The 24,603-nt window shown below is 38.0% G+C and overlaps 1 protein-coding gene across 1 annotated transcript in view; it reads right to left on the reverse strand.

The window, feature by feature from the left end:
* CDK6 (cyclin dependent kinase 6) overlaps positions 1-24,371 on the reverse strand; it is a 118,958-nt gene extending 94,587 nt beyond the window's left edge. Inside the window, exons 1-2 of the mRNA XM_049642274.1 lie at positions 24,277-24,371; positions 21,663-21,798 (exon numbers count right to left, since the gene is read on the reverse strand). Coding sequence (XP_049498231.1) covers positions 21,663-21,798; positions 24,277-24,371 — 231 coding nt within the window. The remainder of the gene's footprint in view (positions 1-21,662; positions 21,799-24,276) is intronic.
* Positions 24,372-24,603: the final 232 nt, after the last annotated feature.

Genomic DNA, 24,603 nt, shown 5'->3' on the forward strand with positions numbered 1-24,603 from the left:
TGAAGTTGGCCATTTTATAAAATATAGCACTATTAATTCCAAAACCCAGAGAATTTTTATGGAATTACATATTATGGACACATGACTACCAAGTGGTTCATCATGATTGATGCTATGATTCTGAATACCATGGGAGTTAGTAATCATTCAGTGACTTCCCATGAAATTCAATCCAGTGTTTTGTTTTTTTTTTTTTTTTTTTTTTTTGTCAAATTGGCTCGTCATTGTCCACTAAATTGGCATTTTCTCTGCTATCTTGTTTGCAATAATCTGGTATTCCTCTAGAGTCTGCACAATCTTCAGGTACGGGCTTTAATTAAAGCCTGACATTGTATGACAGATCCTCAAATCAGGCCAAAGAAACACCTTTGAGAAAACAATGCTATTTAAACATAAATGAATATAATTTAGTTTCTACATGTTTTCCCTTTTAACTGAAATAAAAATCTACTTTATAGTGAATAAATACACTTCTGAACACAAAAATGTGGTATTTCTTAGCGTATTAAATTATATGCTTCCATATTCACCTAAACTCAAACAGTAGTCAATTACTGATTATCCCCTAAAATCAGAGATCAACATGAATAATAGAAAAACACATATACTCTACCCATACAAGACAAGAAGAGATCCCATAGTTAGGGGCTGAACATATATTCATGTGGACTCACATTTACATATACTTTCCTTATCCTCTTTTGCAATCTAATATGTAAAAGATTATGAATACCTAAAGAGGCCAATTTCCCTAAATCTATGTATTATTTTGACATTAACATTAAAAAAATACTCTTAAGTATTACTAGATATACTTAAAACTGGACAGGGAGACCATCTTTTAAAATTGGTATCTATAATGGGGCGCCTGGGTGGCTCAGTTGGTTAAGCGTCCGACTTCGGCTCAGGTCATGATCTCACAGTCTGTGAGTTCGAGCCCTGCGTCGGGCTCTGTGCTGACAGCTCAGAGCCTGGAGCCTGTTTCAGATTCTGTGTCTCCCTCTCTCTCTGACCCTCCCCCGTTCGTACTCTGTCTCTCTCTGTCTCAAAAATAAATAAACGTTAAAAAAATAAAATTAAATTAAAAAAAAAATTGGTATCTATTGCTCCAATAGGGCCAACTTAAAATGGGTACATCAAATTTACAGCCTGACATCATGGCAGAGGTTGACTGTGACTCTTTCTGAATAAAGTCACCTCTACCCCAGATTTTTGGTTCCTTCCTACTCCCTGCTGTCAACAGGGCAGGGGCCCCTTTGTTACTGCTGAGATTGGCTAGGAGTCCTGCTGTACTGAGTCAGCCTATGGAATGATAGGAACAGTTCACCTGGGAAGGAGAGACTGGAACTCTGCCTTGGCTTCATTGGAGATTTATACAAGTCCCTCACCTCTCTGGGCTTCTGTTTTTTAATCTATAAAATGAGGGTTTCAGACTAGATGATGCAATAGAATTACAACAGCTCTAACATTCATCATTGACCCTATTCCCAAGCTGTCCTTGGTGATCATGCCATCTCTTATTCCATATAAGAAGTGATGAAGTCCAGATAATATGACGCAGTGTTACTTCTACTCAATTATCCTACTGGTTGTTTCCAGCCCTCACTTAAAATTATGTTAAATGGTGCCAGAATTTTACTCAGTAATGTTAAGAACTCAGTGAAATTCAAAGTATGAGTATTCCCTCCAATATTCTGTCCTTGGTGCAAATCATATAGACAACCATTAATCTGTGTCTCCTACAGCCATCACTGCTGATCATTTTCAGAACACCCATCTGAACACCATGCCCCCAAGCAAAATAGTACCTTTTCAAAAGAGAAATGTTCCAAGTACACAAATACAAACTCAACATAGTTGGGAGTTATGGGTTCTCTGTTTTTCTCAACCACTTTTAAAGAGGAGTTCAGACAAACAAGTTTCAACAAACATAATTTTATATGGGATGACCATTTCATTCATCTATCCTTCCATATTGGAATCAGTTTGCACTAGACAAATTTACCCCAACGCAAAGTATGTGCTTACAAAGGTTAGTCAGGGCTCTATCTGGAAAACAGCAGATCAACCATTTCAATCTTTCAGAAATAAAGTAACAGTTCCCAGAAGCCTCTAATTTCTCTTAGACTTTCTTTTCTCATCTTGGATGGCCCTCCTCTAAAACCGATTCTCATTTCCCAAAGTTCTGGTCTGTGTTGTGAAAGCCGCCATAGCTCTTGATGAAGACGGCTTGACAAAAGTCAGTCAGCAAGATCGATCTCCTTGGAAATGGAAGCTGTCTGGAGCCCACCAATTTTAACGACTTCAGTTTGAAATGAAGAGGAGTTTATTGCCCTCTAGCCCCCTTCCTTGTGGCAGTAAATTACCAACGATTAAAGGGCCAGTTTCCCCTCACCCTCCCTGCCTCCACCACTCTTCTCTGCTCCCAGCAGAAGCATAAAAAAAGCTCCCCAAAGGACAAAACCTGCCACCAAGGCAGCAGTGCTGTGGTAATTTCCCAAGGCATTATGATTGATAATGATCAGCAGAGCGTGGGATAATAGCTCCCCTTAATTTACCGGTCCCTTTGAAGGGTTAAAATATGGCAGATGTTGATAGCTGACACTCCTTGCTAACAGGAAAGACACATTGCTGTGGGGCCCACTTCTAGGCTTTCCCTTCCCTGCAGCTGTCTGTGTACAGCTAATTGTATCCACTTGTTTAACCTCGGGGAACGTCTGGAGGGGACCCAGTGCCACAAGGGTACCTTTTTTTTTTTAACGGTCATTTCCTCTCTGGTGTAACTTGCATGACAGTATGTGACAAGCAGAAATTAATGGGGACACTGCTGTGCCAATTCCTCCTGAATTGCTGACACTGGCTACAGGCTGCCTGTTTGCCACCCAGCCAAGACCTCACATGAAACATGGCGAGGGGCCCACAGCTCTATTCACCAACAAGCCAGCTGGTCAGTGATGAGAGGAGCCGAAACAATGTAGGGCGCATAAACCAGGAAGAAAATGCTTTACAAACGGCTTCAAACCAAGGAGGTAGCATTTGCTGGGAGTTCATATGCTGGTTTATTTTCCTGAGTGACAAAGTACAAGACTCTAACGTGCAAAGTACTTTAGATATAAGAAGTATTCCTCGCCCAAGGCTTTCTCAGGTTTAGGGTAGGAACATCATTCGGGCAAAAAGAAGCCACATGAGATTCATCTCCAAGGAGGCTTTTCCAGCAGGCAGCTTCCAGGAAGGCCTAGGAGCCAACAGGGTATCTCTTGCCTCTAGCTAACTACCATGGTGCTGTCCGTTTTAAAAATTCTGTGCATGGGTATCTCTTTCACATGCATCTCTTTCTCACACATACAGGCACACACACAAAAGAATCTCGAGTTCAAGCCCATTATTTGCAACGTTTTACAAGATTGGGGAATCCGCCCCAACCTTGGCAAGATCCACTTTCTCCTCTCACTATAATCAGAAATCAAACTCTGTCGGTGGTCACTTAAAACGGTGGCGCTGTTATAGATTAGGCCCTGCTGATTTTGGCTCAGACAAACAAATAAAGGCTCATAAATTAAAAACCAAAACCAAAACCAAAAAAAGGCATAGTAGAAAAGTCACCTAACCGTGATCTTGTGTATAACTCAAAAGTCGAGTTTAGGAAGAAAGACAGAAAGTTGTAATAGGAAAATTACACCGGTACGTGTTTATAACAAACTTGGGAAGCCCTAAGGGCATTTCAAAAAGGCACAACAAAGAGGCTCCTCAATTTTGTGTCTGGACAAGGCATAGAGTGAAATTTTGGTGCTCTGAAGTAGTGGATACTCTCATAAAAACAAGAATATATTCAACTCATTTTTTCTCCTATGTAAAAATTTAAAGTGTACTAGATGATGTAAAGATGTAGCTAGTTTTAATCACTGGGTTCTACTCCCCAAACCAATACTACACTTTATGTTAACTAACTTGAATTTAAACAAATAAATTTTTCAAAAAAGATATAGTTTGAGAAAATAAGGAACACTCACAGCAACCAGGGAATTCAGCAAATGAACAATGTGCAGGTTTTGGTCTAAGTTAGGCCTCTTGGTTTTTGCGGGGGGCCGGGGAAGGGGGAGAATGTAATTGCACAGTGTTACCAGGTTGACCCTGTGGAATAAAGTGGACATGTGTTTCCACTTCCGAGAGGACTTCTCAAAGCCAACATTAGAGCGATGGCCTCAGGATGGTCACTCTTTGGCCACAAAGAGTTAGTTAGGTATGGGGACAGGCATTCTATCTTTCCACCAACAAATGGAAACAACAAAATTCTCCAACTCACCCTGAAAAGAAGCACAAGACCAGAGAGAGAATGAAACAGTATGCATGCCCTCCCTCCACCAAATAACAGATGGGTGGTTATTTCTGCAAATATAATCTGTGAGAGATCTACTGAATTTATTAGGAAAGGCTTAACATGTTTCTAACTCTGAATTGGACTGTAGGCCTGGAAAAAACACAAAGAAAGAAATTATGGAAATAGAAATGCTAATTTCTTAAACACATTCCTGAAATATGTTATATAATATATTATATTAACACTACACTGAGTCTTTTTAAAATAGTCACTGCCAAGGGAAACCTGGGTGGCTCAGTTGATTGAGCGTCTTGACTCTTGATTTTGGCTCAGGTCATGATTCCAGGTCGTGGGATCAAGCCCCATGTTGAATTCCGTGCTGAGCCTACTTAAGAGTCACTTGCTCCCTCTCCCTTGCTCGTGCACATAGGCGTGGTCTCTAAAAAAAAATTTTTTTTAATTAAAATAAAAAATAAAAATGGGGCACCTGGGTGGCTCAGTTGGTTAAGCGTCTGACTTCGGCTCAGGTCATGATCTCATAGTTCGTGGGTTTGAGCCCCACGTCGGCCTCTGTACTGACAGCTCAGAGCCTGAAGCCTGCTTCAGATTCTGTGTCTCCCTCTCTGTGTCCCTCTCCTGCTCATGTTTTGTCTCTCAAAAATAAAAAAATAAACGTTAAAAAATAAAAAATAATAAAAGTAAATAAATAAAAAAATTAAAATATAATTGTCACTTTCAGCATAGTCTTTAAGGATCCTTGCTTTCTGATCACAAAGTAATATTTTAATGACAGTTCAAACATTCAAAATCCAAAGGATGCTGAGAACAAACTGTCTAAATACTAGGTCTGTATGGCCAAGACCAATGTGGAAACATCAATAGACAGGAATCCCATTCAACTTCAGACATTCCCTGTTATAGGACAACTGGGTGGTGCGAATTGGAATCTCTCATAATTGATTCTGCAAATATTTCTGAAGACCCAAGCAGGCGAAATCCTGAGCCTGAGGTATGATGCCCACAGGTTTCTCGGCGGCTGTACAACCTCCCACCAAAGGCTCTGCCAAGAGGGGTGCTATGGGGGTGCTTTTTACCTCGTTTCTCATTAACTAAAATATTATTTGCATTTATGAATTTAGCTCCAACTTACATTTCTGAGCTCCCAAGTTTTTCCAGATATAAATATCTAACTCAACAATGCCAGAAGGAGTAAAAGAATTCTACATGTGTAATTTCACCACAGAGATACATTTTAGAAATGCATATTTTTCAGTTAAATAGGAGATACCTGTACTTATTAAAATAGCCTTTCTCAGCTCAATTGCCACACCGTAGCGGTCACAAAGCTGCACAATTTATTAAAGGCTGTCTGACTGCACACAGGTTTGATTTGTGAGTTAGGAAACTACGAATCGTACTTAAAAGGCAATCCAGCAAGCAGCTGGATATAACATTTCCAGGCTTCCCAGTCCTTCTGGATGCTTCGTTAGGCCTCTTATCAGAACAAGAAGAATAGAGATCTCTGTTATGGCTTTCCTGTGGCAAGTAAAAGACAAGGCGATGATTTTCCAGTCCATTTCCCCTGGCAACATGCTCATCAATCACCAGAGGCTAGGACTTTGTTATTTTGGCTGCAGGAAAGAAAGCTCAGTGGTTTCTGTCCGGGTGAAATGAGACTCTCTCCTATGTGATGCCTTACGTTATTATCTAGGGTGTGTTGCCTCCCATCTTAAGAGTATTTGGTTTAATGGCCTAGGGCTCACAGGGCTAAGTTGGAACACAGCAAATGTCACCTATTGTACAGATGATTCGGTCTGCAATAAAAGCTATTCTGAAGAGCTTGTTTGGTAATGCCAGTTTTCTAAATCCAACAAGGGGACTATCAAAGCTGCAGGTATTATCTTTCTGTAAACGATATATCCTTAATGATTTTTCATTTACTATCTCCCACTGTGGTCTATTTTCATCTTCCTATGTTCAAAAGGAGCACAGTAGGAAGGGACGAAAGACTTTCAAGGAAAGCCCACCTCCCAAAAAAAGTTTAGAAAATACTAAAGAGACATCCAAATTCCATCTGGTGTCACTTTTCTCCCTTTTCCCCCTCCTTTAACTTTGAAGAAATATAGGCTGTCTTGAGTAGATAGAGGAGTTATTTGTTATTTTAAGGGCAATTACATGTTGCAAAGACAACTGTTAGCACTGAGTCCCACATTAAGTATCTTACTTCAGGAAAAACTGCAAAGACATCAGATAGCCCTACATTAAACTAATTTTGCAAATAGGTTAATATCTTACCTGTTCGTGGTAATCTCCCTGTATAGGCAATCCAGAGTTTGAAAGAAGTGTTCTTTTTTTTTTTTCTTTTTTTAGCAGGTAGAGAATAACACAAATGTCTGAAAAAACCTTTGCTTCACTATATAATGTAATTGTTATGAGCACATTTTAACAAGACTAACAGTTGATTTTAAGTAAAAAATAGTGAAAACATTTAATATGCATTAAAGAAACACACACCTATGCCTTCCACTGTAGCAAATATGGCCTGTAAGTTTATTCTATAGGGTTTACTACTCACCAGTAATTACTACCATTTATAATCAAGTAAAATTCCTCCATAGCCCAATTACACTACTTAATGGTAAAATGACAATAAGATTAAAGGAGATAATAACAATGGTGTCAGTAAGTCTTACATTTACCATTTTATCAGTATCAGCATCAATAAGCATGTACTAAATTTTTTTATGTCTACACTGATTATTTTATGAAATCTGTCTTGTGTTGCTTAACAGCAAAGGAAACGATACTATGTTGTTAATACTTATGTTGGGATATAAAGAAAAGATTCAGATGTAAGAACTTTCAACGTCTCTGTCATAGAGTGTATTCCCCATAAAAATGAATGTTAAAACATGCTTTTGTCAGATTATAAGAATATTAGAGGTTAAATCATATGAAATTTCTATTTCTGTAGGGCAAAAGCAATCGACTGCTCACTTCAGACCATACATGCAAACAACCCGTAATATCTCAACAGAGATACACACTATTAGTATTTTAGTAGATTTCCTTCTAGTTGTCTATACATGTACTTGACATGGATTTCAAAATTAAGATCATATTATATAAACAGTTTGGAGCTTGTCTCGTTTTAGGCAATTATTCTTAAAAATATGATTTTTTTACATAAATAATTCTGTTAGATAGATGTTCATAATTTATTTAATCATAGTACATTCTGATTTTACTGTGTATTTCTCTCTGATTATCTGTAAGGCTGAGTATTTCCCCTACCTATCGTTCAGCCATCCTGTGTATATGTATTTCTTGTGTGTGTGCGTGTGTGTGTGTGTGTGTGTGTGTGTGTATTTCTTTGTGACTTCTGTTCATATCTTACCTATATCTAAATTGGGTAATTTTCTTATTGGATTATAAAAGCTTTTTATATGTTAAGGACACCAAACCTATGTCATATTTTTGTAAATACTTAATTTGCCTTTTAATTTAATATATTTATTTAAATTTAAAACTTTTATAGTCTAATCTATGAATTGTTTCCTTTGTGATAATGTCCACAGTGTTTTGCTTAGAAAACTCTACTCCTGGATCTGGTATTTGCTTATGTATTATTCTATTCATTAAAAAATTAATAGCGACTCCCTATACACACATGCCTTTTGAAACTATAAAGTGTTTAGACTTTATACAAAACCATAAAAGAGGGCACTTGCTTGGTTTCTGAAGCTGAAAGTGCTGTCTTCAGCCTCCTAACCAGCACTAAATGTTACTAAATCAGGCCTGTTTCTAGCAAAATTTACAAGCAAACTCAGCTGTCTCTTTTCTAAGGAAAATTTCCTGCTGTACAAAGGGTTACCTCTGAACAGTATCTCCATTATTTCACCCATGACTCCATTCCTAATTTTCTGTTTTCTGGCAGCTGCTCTCTGACTTACAAATAATGCGTGTCTTTGTTTAGAGTTCCTTAAAAAAACTGTATATTCTAAATGTGGAAGAAAGCTCAATTTATTTTACTTTGAAACCTGAGAAATCAATAACATGAACCATATGTTAATTATGGAACTTAGTGATAAATAAAGTAAGAAGGTCCTGAGAAACCGTGGTGGTGAAAGTGACGGTAGAATTGAAACAGAAAAGGAAAGAAGTCCTTTCTCTCGGTGTGTGATGCTTTCATAAATCTCTCTGCTTGGGACGATACCAAAATGCAACTCTTTTCTTAATTCACTCTAATGTAATTTATATTTCACTTTCTTCCCAGTTCTTAAGTGTTTTCAATCAAGGCCTTACAGCAATGATGAGATGCATATCAAGGGCCATTAGTACAGTAGCCACATTTAGAACAGATGATATTAAAGATAAAACTTAACCAGTATTTTTGCCCTGCTATGTCATTTATTGGCATTCATATAGTTGTTCACTGAAGACATGAATCAACCAATCTTTAATATCTGGATGAAGTGTTAAAGAACTCAGGTTTACAAGATAAACTGCCATGATTGGGGTAATACTCATAATGGGGGAACAAGAGCATTTCAGATATTTATATTCAACATAATCACATGCTTTTTAAAGAGCTACCATTGGGGGTTTATCGAGGGTTATAAATTTCTCCTTTTTCCTGAGGTCCTATTCAATTAATTTTTCTCTTGTTACTACCAACTTATTTCTTCCTCTTCTTGTTCCCCATCTTGCTGACAGGAATATATTTTCATAGGAGGGGGCAGAGGGAGGCAAGGCCCTTGCCTACAGCCTTTACACCAAATCAGTCTCCACAAACACTTCAGGTCTTCAGCTATGGGTGGTGTGAATTCCTCAGTTCCAGATTGGAACATTAAAAAGTGACATATAAGTGAAATTAAAATGGCAACAAGGAGCACTTCAAGTGTTCGTTTCATACAAACCGTATCCAAAGAATATCTTAAACTGGGGATAAGTATTTCCAGATTAATCAATAACTGATTGCTCAATGAAGACTTAATTAACCTTTAATGTTGCAGTTCCCAAACTTAAATCATAATGCAATTTCCTATGCTCTGTGGTCCCCAATTTCCTGCTTTGTTGTTTTAGCTTTCCAATCTAAAAGTGGTATGACTATACTAGAATAGAATGATAAATATTTCTTTGGTTTTGTCCAAGAAAGGAAAAATGAACAAGTATGGTTAGGGACAGCAGAGAGCAGTGGTAAATATAAAAAACAAAGCTAGTAGCTTATATTTGTTAAAAGCTTAGAGTGACAGTTGGGAGAAATTCTGAGCGCTCATTGCTTCTAATACATGGGCTTCCAAGACAGTACGTGAACACTGTGCTTCTGGCACTGGTGTCAGTGTTAAAAAGTTATCATCCACCTAACTTTCACATGGCTTTGGTTCCTTGTCTATAAAACAGAGTTTGGAATTCTGTACCAGGGACACTTGCAAGTCCAGTAATTGTTCACTAATTTAAGACCACAGAGAACTGTGAAAACCTAAGTGAAATGAAACAAAAAGCATCTTTCAAGGTCAAATCATGATGTGTCATTAACATTTTTTTTAAAGAGTTAAGATTTCAGGCTGGCTTAAGAACTTCTAGTTAGAATTCTCATATATTCCTAATTGTCTTCTCTTTAATGAATATTAGTGAGTTAGCATTTGTCAATAGGACATCTTAAGGAATAAAACCTCGGTTTTGAAACAGGTGTTGTGGGGGTGTTTGGGTGGCTCAGGTGGTTAAGAGTCCAACTTCGGCTCAGGTCATGATCTCATGGTTTGTGAGTTTGAGTCCTGCGTCGGGCTCTGCACTGACAACATGGAGCCTGCTTGGGATTCCCTCTCTCTCTCTCTCTCTCTCTCTCTGCCCCTCCCCTACTTGTTCTCTCTCTCAAAATAAATAAATAAACTTAAAAAAAAATAAAACTAGTGTTGTGTGTATGGGTGACTTTAGTTAAAATGCCACACCTGACTTCACCTGGACTTAGATCTGAACCTTCTGGTGGCTGGGGTTACCCATGCACATCAAGCAAATACTCCAGAGGTTTGAGTCATCTCAGAATGTCCTCCATTCCCCATTCCAGTACTGACCTATGTCACACTGTAGGAGTGTATTTTTTAAACTGTATAGTTGTCCCTAAACATCACCAGAGGGTACTTGTTAGAAACTCTCTCCCGAGATTAGGTTGGGGAATTGGTTAGGGCAGGACTATTGTTTTATTTATTTATTTTTAACGTTTTATGTATTTTTGAGACAGGGAGAGACACAGCATGAACAGGGGAGGGTCAGAGAGAGGGAGACACAGAATCTGAATCAGGCTCCAGGCCCTGAGCTGTCAGCACAGAGCCCGACGCAGGGCTCAACCCACGGACCGCGAGATCATGACCTGAGCCAAAGTCGGCCGCTTAACCGACTGAGCCACCCAGGCGCCCCAGGACTATTGTTTTAAATGAGCACCCTGGGACAGTGGTTCTGTAGGTGATTCATGACCACACTTGGAGACATGGAGCATCATGCTTACCTAATGCCATTAACCCTTTATTAGATGGAACTTATATTTTTCAAAATTTGTTGGGTTTAGTGTATTTTTCAGGCATCTAAATTAGGCTTACCATTGTATGGTACTAGCCAGAGTTCTTAGATAGTAGATTTATACTTGATTATTTCTAATATTCAAGGAATTATCTTTCACTTCTAAGATTTCAAGTGTCACAGGATCCAGATGCTTGGCATTAGGCCCTGATTTAGATAGATAAGTCCAAATTCAGGTCAAACTCTCCTTATTTGATATTCCATTGAAGTAAATCTTTTTGGAGAATTTTGTTCTTTCAGAATGATGGTGAGGAAGAGAAAGAGCAGAATGACAGAATCACAACAATATTTCATACACTGGAGATATTTGATTCTTATGACTGCCCCTCTATATGGGGCTTTCAAGTTTTCATGACAGAAGTGTTTGTGAAAGCACTTATTCATTCAACAAATATTTACTAGAGCCAAAATGAGTTTTTTAACTGCAGTGAGAGGACTGATTAGTCCTTTCCACCTTGCTTAGGAATGAGAAATAAAATACCACCTTAGATAACTCATGGATTCCTTTTATACAGGCCTTTCACTAATTTAAAATAAAGCAATTGTAAATTGTTAGCAAATGCTCTAGAAGAATGGTACTTTCTTTATTTAATTAAAAAAATTTTTTTGAACATTTATTCATTTTTTGAGAGACAGAAAGATACACAGTGCGAGCAGGGGAAAGACAAGAGAGACAGGGAGACACAGAATCCGAAGCAGGCTCCAGGCTCTGAGCTATCAGCACAGAGCATGACATGGGGCTCAAACTCATGAACTGCGAGATCATGACCTGAGTTGAAGTCAGACGCTTAACCGACTGGGTCACCCAGGCGCCCCAAAGAATGGTACTTTCTTAACTTCCAAACTCCATAATGCATATGAGTATCTGAGATTTCTGGATAAGAATGATACAAATCCAAATGAATAAGAATAGGAGAGTATTTTTAATTAGATTTTTAAAAGTAACTTAACTCTTCAAAGTTGCTACTTTTCCAGTGGGGATGGGGAAGAACTTTTGCACACAGTGCTGAGGATATCTTTATGGAAAGCTTATCTTCAAATTAAAAAAAATGCGTAACTATTGAATTATCTTTTAGATATATATCCCTGGGAGACGAGAATAGGGTCGAGGATTCATAGCATCAATCATTGTCTTCATTTGACTTCGTTTCCCAGCTTTCACATAAAACATATTTAACAGAATCCAACATTGAAAGAGGATAATATCTGGAATTTTGTTAAGTCAGTACTATATGAACAGAGAAAATGCTTTATAGTTCTAGTGGAGATCAGTTATTGGTTTTAGACTATGTGTAAACCAAACCGATAAAGCAAATCCTTAGTTACAATATGGATAATCCCAATGTTGCTCCCCACCATAAATAGCTGAATGTGAAAGCAAAAGTGGATGTGTGGAGATAGGACATATCACATCAGCTTATTTTTCTATACATGTGTGTATACATATTTACTTATAAAATCTATCCTTGAGGAAGTACAATTTACGCACTTATACAGCAGGAAGACTGATTCCTACATTTCAGAATTAGAGGGTTGATAAGGTAAAAACCGAGTATAGTTACCAACTTGTGTTTACTGGGTATCCCTTATATTCTAGACAGTAGAATACTGTACTAGTACTGGCTGGTACTGGGGATAAGTACAATAAACCAGAGTCCTGACTTCAAAGCTTTTACCTTCTAGTTGAGAAAGATAAACACCCATAAAAAAATGAATGACATAATTTCAGTTAAGTGTTATGAAGAAGATAAAATAGGACAATGTGGGAGGGAGAGGCGTGGAACATTCCAAAGAGCATGAACAGTCAGTACATACACTGAGCTGGAAGGATGGGGGAAGAACAGAAAGAAAGCAGGTGTGGCTAAAGAACAGTGAACCGGGAGTAGGGTGGAGGCAGATTGGAATTTGGCAGGTGTAGGAAGAAAGAGCCCTAGATTATGTAGGACTTTTATTCTACAGGTCATAGGAAACCACTGGACAAAAGTTTTCAGTAGGGGAGTAACACTTTGATTCATGTTCTAGTAAAGTCCCTCTGGTTCTTATACAGAAGATGATCTATATAGTAGGCAGGATTAGAAGACAGCGTGTTGAGTTAGGAAGCTGGTGTGATGGGTTTGACTAGAGCTTTAGCAATAAAGATACTGAAAACTAGTTGGACCAGGGATATCTTTTGGGGATAAAGCCAAAAGTACGTGGATGAAGATTAGATTGGATTAAATGAAGATTGTGAAGGAAAGCAAGAAGTCAAGAATAATGCCTAGGTTTGGGGTTCAAATAATGAGGCAGATGGGGAAGGCTTCAATTGGGAAGAGAATTCTTGGGCAATCTTTTGGTGATGAGATATCAAATGGCTGACTGACTATAATGTATTTAGGGCTCGAGGGAGAGGTCAGGCTACAGGATATAGGATATCTGAAGTCTGGGCTGAGTGACATCACCTAACCAGAAAGTATAGACAGTGAAGAAAAGAGGGCTGAGGGAGAAGCCTTGAATGTTCCAACATTTAGAGGAAGAGAGCCAGAAAAAGACTATAACCAGGGAGCTTAGGCACATACTAAATTTAGATGAGGAATATCCCTCTTCTATGCAGAGCATCACTTTGCTATGTGTCACCATGGTGATACAGACTGGGTATACACTGCCTGCAACTTTTTAATGGGCTCTATAAACAGATTCAATGCCTAAGGTGAAGAAGCATTTTCTAAAGACATTCCAACTTACCTGTTATTAGTTTGATCAAAGTGTCACATGCTTACTTTAGTGAGTCAGTATTATTTATTTTACTGAGTCAGTCTTACAGTACCTTTATAAAGACACTAGCTTTTTTTTTTAACCCCTATTTCCTGTTATGCAAAAAAATCCAAACCACTAAATAATTCTGTTATAGTCTGTTATTACATAGTTTTAGATAATCATGTATTTGCATAATTCTGTCCTTTTTCTTCTGATATTTTCAGCTACTACAGGGCTTGGGAAATTGCCTAAGCATTTGGTCCTGGGAGAGTCCTCAAAATCTAGATTATCTAAGTATGTTCTCTCTGAAGAAGTATTGAAAGTTACCGCACACTTACAGCTCTTACACTCCACATTTCCCCCTAAATTTGGGCAAAACTCAGTGTTGACTCACTTCCTTCTAATGATCTCTCATACTGGAGTCAATGGCCGACTGTGGTGCCACTCTGCTACTCCACTTGGACTGGCTGCTTAACTCTTTCTGAGAGCAATAGTGCTGCTGTTCCTCTTAAGAATATCCCAAATTCTGTGTGTGTGTGTGTGTGTGTGTGTGTGTGTGTGTGTGTGTGTAGGGGGAGCACATACATATGTAAGGGTGTGGTTTGTGTGGAGAAAACATTTCTTTTGAGTCAAAAGACTATATTCAAAGCTGACTTTCTACAGGAAAAAACCCCCAAAACTATAATCTAGGTTATATCTCTGATGAAAGTCCAGATGCCTGTTGTTTAAAAAAAAAAAGAAAAGAATGCCTCCACGTACCATGGTTAATATATTATGAATGATGTACTTTTTATAAGGCATAATAAGGGTCTAGAATATGCTTACATTGATTAGATGAAACATGGTAATAGCCAGTCCTGTAAAATACTACATCAGTGTGGAAGGATAGTGGAACTAAAATGAAAGACTCCTAGGGCTCAGACTGGAAAGAGCCCAAAGCCAGGGACAGAAGAGGGGGTGGGGGCAGAGCTATGCAGAACCCAGGAAAGCTAAGTGTGTGGGGAGTCAGGGTGTGGGTGACAGTGGGAGTGGTGGGGACAGTAGGTGGTGGGGGGATAGGGACAGAGGGAAAGAGTATAGGGAACATAAGATATTGAGTACTAAGAAGAAAATTAACTGTCTGGGAAACAGCACTGGAGAGCCATGAGCCCTGAGTAATCCAACTGTACTACAGGAGTGAACTATTTAAAGTTAAATTGCTGTAAGTTGAGGCCCATCCTAGAGTAAAAATCAACACCAGCATGACCGGCCTTTGAGGTCCTTTGCAGAAGCACTAGTCTTACGATGACATTCTGCTTTGCTTATTAAAATTAATTTTACTAAACAGTCCTCTCAGGCATCTTTCACATATGCATTTTCTTTTAAAATTATTTCATGTTAGTACAAAAAGCAGCATTAAACACTAGGACAGATGTGTGTGTGTGCATGTGTGTTTTAAAAAACATGGTCTATTCAATTAGTCCAGCCATGATATTAGATGGAGAAAAAAATGTCCTTCCAGGATCCTTATCGTTATTGTGGAGTATGTGTTCTTTGAATTTCTTGCCTTGTTTTTGGGATCACCTTATTATGCAACATCTGCTCTGAATTTCAAATGTGATAAACAGAGTATGAGTGTCGGTGGCAGATGGCTAATGACCAGCAGCGACAGGGCATTCAAGCCTGCCTTGTTTTCTGAGAAGCGATATTTTCATGTTAATTTGCTCTGTGTCCTGCAAAGATGAGACAAATCACCTGCTCATAATTCAGGCAAAGTGGAGACCACCAGGAGCTGAGAGGGGTGATGGCTTGATTCCTTTAGGGGTGAGAGGAGAGAAGGGTCTGGGAGACTTTCCTCATCTGCAGTTGGAGGGGGACCCATCAGTCACTTTGCATTATGTCAGATGGAGAAAGATGAATTGGCCCTGGGCATCCCGTACTGACACCAGAGCCACTGTTTACTGCAAGCAGATATTATTCATGAAAACAGAGATTTCCCAGAGGCACAAAACAGGTGCTATTAAGAGTGCGTGTCAGTCTCTGAAGTCTGGGTTTTGTAAAATAAACCTAATAGTATATTTTATCTCCTAGTGAAAAGATTACAACCAACAGAAATCTGTAAGAAACATTCAATTGAAGATAAAATGAAATCTAATTCAAAGAGAAAATGACCCACACAGACACATAAACCTTGAGCTTTTTGGCCTTCTCAAGCCCTATAGAATTCATTTATCATAGAAATACATAAATAAAATGTAATTTTTTACTCCAAGATTGAGTCATACAAAGGGGCCATATGGTCTTCAGCTAAAAGAACCCCATTTTATTTTGGAGAGGCAACTGATCTTTTCTGACTAATCTTTCAGTGCCTCGAATTTATACTTGTGAAATTATATTGCCAATTTCATCAGATATGTTACATGCACAGAATGTCCAAACAATGATACTAAGTTCTTAAAGAGTTTATAAGATGTTGAGAGCCAGGTCATACACTAGCAAATATATTGTACTATTATAGTTAAGCCTATGTACCAAGTTCAGTAAAAGAGGGCATTCCATTTTGTGTGTGTGTGTGTGTGTGTGTGTGTGTGTGTGGTTTTTGTTGTTTTTTGTTTTTTGAGAGAGAGAGAGTGCTCATGAGCTGGGGAGAGAGACAAAGGGAAAGAGAAAGAGAATCTTAAGGAGGCTCCATGCTCAGCACAGAGCCCAATGTGGAGCTCAGTCCCAAGACCCTAGGATCATGACCTGAGCTGAAACCAAGAGTTGGGTACTCAACTTACTGAGCCACCCAAGCGCCCTAAGGGCACTCCATTTTAAAGGCTTCATAAAGCAGATTTTACTTGGAACAAGAGAGGGATTTTATTTACAGCTTCTTTCTGATCCCCTCTCAGAGTGGCAGATAAAGGCATGAAAAGAGGCGGAAAAAAAATCTGGAAGCCCTTTTTTCTCATAAAGCCCTCATAAATGAAAAGTGCTATATAAGCACAGAAACTCTAAATGTATCATGAACCCCCCCCCAAAAAAAAGGACAATCAATAAAGTATCAATTATTGACTGGTAAATTTAAGCAGCAAGCCCAAGAAGACAATACCAAGTCTCATATAAAAATAAAGATGGCACTAAATTCCTCTATAATAAAGTAAATCAAAAGATAACATTCTCAAGTAGAAAAAGATAAACAAAATACGGCAATGGTTAAGTCTATGAAGCAAAATGTGATTATTTGTTGATTTCTGGGCGCAGCAGTCAGCAGGCTCCTCTATACAAATGTCATTATCAACATGAATGGATGTACCTTAGAAAATCAAGAAGAGACGATAAAGACGTCAAGATGAAGTATGCATAGGATGTATGTATGCATTTATTTATTTTTTTTAGAATAAGATACACCTTAAAATGTTGGAAAAGGGGCGCCTGGGTGGCTCAGTCGGTTAAGTGTCCGACTTCAGCTCAGGTCACGATCTTGTGGTCCGTGAGTTAGAGCCCCGCGTCGGACTCTGGGCTGATGGCTCAGAGCCTGGAGCCTGCTTCCAATTCTGTGTCTCCCCCTCTCTCTGCCCCTCCCCCATTCATGCTGTCTCTGTCTCAAAAGTAAACATTAAAAAAAAATTTTTTTTTTAAATAAAAAATAAAAAAAATAAATAAATAAAATGTTGGAAAGAACCACTAATAATTTTATTTTATTCTCATGAGCCTCTCAGTGGCAATTTTCAGTTCAGGCCTGTACCCTTCACCTACTTTGCCAAAGTCTCACATGACCACCGCACAATAATTGCAGGCTTATCCCAGTGAGTTCACCCAACCACCAACCTTCACAAATACTTAGGACTTCAGGGATGCTTTTCTGGCTTTTATATTTTTTAATAACAAATGGTATTTAAATGCACTTGAAAAATTATCGGGATGCCTGGGTGGCTCCATCGGTTAAGCATCTGACTCCTGATTTCGGCTCAGGTCATGATCTCACAGTTTGTGAGTTTGAACCCCATGTTGGGCTCTGTGCTGACGGCGCACAGAGCCTGCTTGGGATTCTGTCTCCTTCTCTCTTCTCTGCTCCTCCCCCACCTTGTGGGCTCTCTCTCTCTCGAAATAAATAATAAAACATAAAAAAGAAAAATTAGGTGATCTAATTAAAGCAGGTCAAATAAGCCCATCATAGGTTCTTTTCTAACAAACATGTTGATAAAAATAGTACTGAACAAAAAGATTTTACCTCTATAATATCTAGTCAAAGACCATGGAGCATTCCAGTTTTAACCAAGTACTGTTTACCTCCTGCAATTTATGTCCTTAGCAGGCACTAGAATATCCTGAACTTGTGAATAACAGGTAAACAGTGCCACAGAAAACACAGTGGGGTAGTTGAGGAAAGTTCCCTTAGCCTAAACGATCTTATGTGAGGTCTTTTCTTGATTTTCTGTTTTATATCTATTTCATGTTAAGATTTTATGCATATTTATAGTTTACAATCTGGCATGTTCTGACACTTGCAAGCCAATGTCAATACTGGTATCTTTGATTTTGAAGAAGATTCTAGAAAATATTTTGGTTTCGTAATACACAGAATCAGCTATATATTGTGTTCATTCACAAGTGTGTGTGTGTGTGTGTGTGTGTGTGTGTGTGTGTGTGTGTGTGTTTACTTGAAAACATTCCCTAAACTATTGAAATAACCACAGAAAATGGGTATCACATGCTTCTGGGTGCACTTTATCTCTTCTCTTATAGTATAAGGTCCTTGAGAGTAGCTTCATGACTAATTCACTTCTGTGTTCCCCAAATGCTAGCACAAGACTGTTCATAAATATTCAATAAATATTTGTAGCAGCATATTCAGAAAAACTCTTATTACAACAAACATTCCACATAAGAATCCAACTGTGTTCCCAATAGATTTTTCAGAACAATAATATTCTCTTGATCTAGTTATCTAGTTATTGAGACTTCCTATAAATAAGCCTAGAAAATAATGAAATATTTCTATTCTCTGGCTGTGCCCTTCCAAAATTCATTTAACCAGAACCCCAACTCAGAACCTCTTACTCAGCAGATGTTTACCCTGCACACCAACTCTTAAAAAGAAGTCGATCACAAAAACAAAAGTACACATCTTTACTAAAAATAATTTTATATCATTTGTATATTTTGCCTAAAATTATACAATTGATAGTTTTATAATGCTTCTAAGTGATTACTTGTGTTTTAAATAATGGCCTTAAAAGATCACTCACACTCAAATTATTAAAAAAAACATTCTAATAATTGATAAGGAAGAAAAGCAGATTAGCATAGCATAGTTCAGAAAATTTTCAAAAGCTAAAGATGAAGGCAAAAAGTCTTTTGACTAGCCTTTAAGTTAGCAAAAATGTTCAATTAACCATTGACATACACATTAACTGACTGAAATATTTCATAATTTACTATGAAAGCATGGATAGATCATTAACCACAAAACAGTTCAATTTGTCAAAACCTTCTTGTAACAAGCATTATTTCCCTCTCCCCTTCCTGCCTCCCATCTTCCCCCATCAACCTTGGCTCAAATACTCCCCAAACTCCTTTCCTCTCCTCTCCTCACTTTGGTGGCCACCTTTCTGCCTGTTCCTCATCTTATCCTACCTGCCCCTGCACCCCACCCTTAAGAATTCCCTCGGGGGCGCCCTCCAGGTCAGTGGGTTAAGCATCTGAGTGCAGCTCAGGTCATGATCTCACAGTTCATGAGTTCGAGCCCCAGCACTCGCTGCTGTCAGCACAGAGCCCACTTCAGATTCTCTGTCCTCCTCTCTCTCTGCCCCTCCCCCACCTGCTCTCTCTCAAAAATAAATAAACATTAAAAAAATAATAATAATTCCCCCTAACCCACTTTGTTTCTACTCCTACCTGGTCAAACCATAGTTTAGCGCATCAGTCTGGTTTATCAACCACTTTAACTACATGATACTTTAGCAAACAATTCCACTTAGTACCCTCTAATGCCAGGAGGATTTAATGTGAAGCTCAAATCACCTATGCAGGTGGTAATGTATGATATAATATATACATATATGGTTATCTTGTTTTGCTGCTTAAAAAAATTGACTCCCCCTTCAAACTAATTTTGAACTTAGAACTAACTGCATCAGAAGAAGCTGATGGTTATTTTGACAGTATAAGTTTAAGCTGTTGGAAGTCATTTAAAAATAATTTTGAAATAATCACATCTAAAGAAAGGTTGTCAATGTGTCTTATTTATTGAGTACCTATGTGTATAAATCATTGTGTAGGGACTGTCAGAATACAAAGATGAATGAATAGTTAAAATATGGATACAAATACAATTAAAAGTAGAAAATATAACAAAGAAGAGGAGATGTGTAGAACTAGTGCTGTTTGACAAATAAGGTTATATCCACCTGTGAAAGTTGGTCAAACGCTATCTGGGGTGAGCCAGATACTTAAGCAGATGGTTATTGATGGGGAGTAAAGAAATGGCACTGAGCAGGAGGACCACACAGGTAGGAAATGATGAACCACACTAAGAGTCTATTTTGGCAGAACATATCGTACATGAAAAGGGGCTACGCCCTGCATGCTAAACATGGGGTTTTAGACAAACTTACAAAGGAGAGAACTGAAGCCACAAAACTGGAATAGAAGTCCAGAGGAAAGAGGGGTGCATGTATGGAGGAGAAGAGGACCAAGAACAGATAAGTAGGGACACCTGCATTTAAAGGGCCTTTAAGTCCTTGAAACTGCTCAGGAAGAAATGAGAGCACTACTGAGCATTATATTCTTTTATGAAAGGCAGATGGGAACATAAACTGTTTATCAATCTAAAACCAAAGAAATAAATCATTCAATATGTCAAAGTTCTAAATGTGTCAGTATCTGACAACACCAACCGGCTATTACTGAAACAAAAGAGAAACTATTTCCAGCTATTCCCTACTATCTAAAACAATGCTGAATTCCAGAATTCATTTCTCAACAATGAATGATTAGGTAAAGAGTCTGTTTAGTGAAGTCACCTAATTCACATAAACAGAAGGGTCTTTCATGAAGACCTGCACACGATGTGCATAGATCTAAAAGATCTACTGGAAAGTTCCATTAGGCAGAACAGAAGTATGACCAACAAAACTTTCTAAGTAGGTTTTTCCATTAGACTTAAAGGAAGAAAGAACGTCTGGTCAATATAGCACATGTAGCCTGCTGACCTGTAAGGAGTCTTAAATCATTCCTAAATCCCAAGGGTTTAGGACAGTACTTGGCACTTAGGCTTCCTATAAACGTTTTATAAGTGGGAAAGAAAAATGGAGAAAGGAGGGCCTAAAAGCCAGTATTTCAGATTTACATAGTATAAGTTACATCCTGGAGTCAGTATACAATTATAATATGCAATGTGCTCATGTGTGAAGTTTCAAATTACATTCCTCAGAGTCTGTGAATCATCAGAAAAAGACTGAGCTACATTTACAACACTATACCTTCTAAGGTTATGACCAGATAATGTCTATTTAAATATTTTTCAATAATTTTAATATGTATGAAAACTAAAACAGTTTTTTCACAGAACCCTAACAATAATGAATTAGAATATATCTCATTATATGAACATCTTGGTTGATATATTTAACTATATATTGATTTCCAAAAGCTCTAATTCTGGCAATTTTTTTTTAACGTTTATTTATTTTTGAGACAGAGAGAGACAGAGCATGAACAGGGGAGGGGCAGAGAGAGAGGGAGACATAGAATCTGAAACAGGCTCCAGGCTCTGAGCTGTCAGCACAGAGCCTGACGTGGGGCTCGAACTCACAGACCGTGAGATCATGACCTGAGCCGAAGTCGGACGCTTAACCGACCAAGCCACCCAGGCGCCCCTGGCATTTTTTTAAAGTAAGCTTAACGCTCAATGTGGGCTTTGAACTCACTACTCCAAGATCAAGAGTCATATTCTCTACTGACTGAGCCAGTTGGGTGCCCTTCTGGCAATTTTCACATGGAAGGAATATGACTGCTTAATAGGCTATAATAGTGTGACTATTTAATCAAACAGACAGATGATTCTTGGTACCTTTATGGTTTCAGTGGGCACTCCAGGCTCCGGGACTTTATCCAAATAAGTGGTCAGGTCTTGATCAACATGTTCAAACACTAATGTTAGTTTGGTTTCTCTGTCTGTTCGTGACACTGTGCATACATCAAACAACCTAAAAGAAAAAAGAAAGATATTAAGTAGGTAGCAATAAGCAAAGAAGTAACATATTCTGCAACTCAATCCCACAATAGGTTTAAAAAAAAGGCGGGGTGGGGGGGCAGCATTTATCATTCCTTCAAATAATATGTAAGGATGCCTAATGGGATCTGATACTTTAATTGCAATATGAAATTTAGGAGAGAAACACTTCATTAAGTGATGACAAAATCCACAGCGGCAAAGAGAAAACAACATGACTAGAGCATAGGAATGTCTGCCTGGAGAGTTTCCTTAGTTAAGACCTTACGTAGTACTTGCCAATAGAGATAGTTTAAAAAACTGCAGCCTAGGAAAAATATGGTTCTTCTTAGCTCACAGTTCAAGAATTATTAAAGAGACAGATTAAGTATTCTTTGGAGATGTTGCACTCTGCGATTAAGATTTTCCTGGAATTTAAGGTGTTACAATCATGCCTGTGAAAATAAGGATGATGAAATATGGTTTATTTCTAAGAGAGCCTTCTCATCCTGGGGAATCAAATCATTTCCCTGGAAAGGGCATAAATCCTTGGTTTAAAAATTTCAAATATCACACTAATCAAAACTGAAATTTTAACTTTTTTTTTTTTTTTGGAGAGAGGAGGTATTTTAAACAGCATTAGTAAACTACATCATCATTAAATGATACAGATGAACAAACATTATAATTAAGTCTGGATGGGCAAATCTGGTATCTTCCATAAAATTCTACAACTAATTTAAAATTTAAGTTTTAAAAGCAAAGCCTTTGGTAGTCAAAAGCATTTTTAAGCCCAGGGACAAATTTTTCTTTACTTTCAACCACACATATTACACTATCCGACACATGAGATGCTCACCACATGCTTGAATAATTAAACAAACCACCTGTAAACAAGCTGTAAATTTGACAAGAATGTAATATAAATACTAAGAAAAGGCTAACAAAATGCTATACATAGTCTTCTCACTTTTAAAGACGGAATAAACACGCCCTTCAAAGAAACTAACTATAAATGTGCATATAACCCATTACTAAAATGCCGGGTTGACTCTCAATTATCTACTTTGCATCCTACCTCTTGAATTTTTAATGCATGCCACCCTACTGCATTTCTGGGCTGAACAGGTCCTTCACAATATTTGGTACTTTTCTGTGAATCTAAACTAAACTTTAAAATAAACTAAAGAACACTATAATGAAGTTAAATCTGGTGGGATGAACACAACCATCACCAACCACACTTATTTCACAGCCAGATCTGCACTACTTTTCAATTATACGCAATTTGGGATGAGTTCTACGACTCCACTAAAATCAGTTAAGATCAACTGAATTTCTTCTCACATTTATCTACTTTTAAGTATTCTGATTTCTAAGTTTTAATCACCTACTGCTACACGTGATTTTTTTGTTTTCTTGAAATTCTAAAGTCTTCTTAAAGTCACTGATGTGACTTATTCTAAAAAATTATTCTGATAAAGTAAAAATTCCTAATAAATTTATTAAAGATAAGGCCATTAATCATATGAGTGTCATACTATGACCAATATACTTGCTATCATGCATGAATCCGACACCTGGGAAGTTTATCAAAACAACCCTTTCCGTTTGGTAATGTGAGGCAACTACCATTTATTCATAGGTTCCTTTGAACCATCTTCTCTCCATTAATCCCACATACTTTTCCAGCTTTACTTTTTCCTTCCTTTTGAAGAAGAAAAAGAAGCTTCTTTCTATATGTTTTCCATTTTTTTTTCTTTTAAAAAAATGCTTACTTATTTATTTTGAGAGAGAGAGAGAGAGAGAGAGAGAGAACGAGCTCCTGACTGGCGGGGGGGGTGGGTGGAGGGGGGGGTGGAGGGGAGGGGGTGGCGCAAAGAGAGTCCCAAGCAGGCTCAGCCCTGTCAGTGCAGAGCCCAATTTTGGGCTCAATCTCATGAACTGTAGATCATGACTTGAGCTAAGATCAAGAGTCGGACGCTCAACTGACTGAGCCACCCAGGCACCCCTGCTTCTATTTTTGTAATACAATAAAACCACAATGATGTACTAAATTCAAATACAAACATGGGAACTGCACCACTATAGCTGTGCTCCTTAAACATCACTTTAAAAATGCTTTCCACTATAATGAATACATTTCCTTCATGAAAAAAAAATACATTGTTTATCACTGCCTCAGGTCAACACTGATCTTAGTAAGTCCAGTTCTTACTGTGCTTATAACCTGTAATTGACAGGGACATAACTGGAGAATAAAACGATCATAAAACACTGCTGAACCAAAGATCACCCGCTTCCAAACCGTTGTTAGTTACCTAACAGCCGCGGCAGTATGTTATGTTGCTTCATTTTACTGAAACCATGTTTTCAAACACTCTTCGTATGACACAATTCAAGAATAACATCTAACCCACCCAACTTATTTTCCTCAATGTTGTATCACTCTCTTCAAGATATAAAGACTCACTGATGGCACCTGCAGTGATTGGGACTCCACATGTGAGAGCTAGGCAAAGGTGAAATCATGGAAGCCACTGCCAACTGCTGTAAATCATAAGCCATGGAGAAAAGGCACTAATTTTAATTGGCAATTGCTAAAATGTGGAATGTTAAAGAGACACATGTGACACTGCATAGTGTTTACCATTCTTGTATAAATTTTAATGTATCTTCTTAATGTATTCTCGACTAGGTAAAGAATGGTGTTAGGTAAGAAGGCTCATGCTGGTTCAAGGAGATAATTCTTTTTATTTCTTAAGGTGCTATTATTTTTTGGGTGGGGGCACTTTCTGAA

This window comes from Panthera uncia, chromosome A2 (assembly GCF_023721935.1).
Source record: "Panthera uncia isolate 11264 chromosome A2, Puncia_PCG_1.0, whole genome shotgun sequence".
NCBI lineage: Eukaryota > Metazoa > Chordata > Mammalia > Carnivora > Felidae > Panthera > Panthera uncia.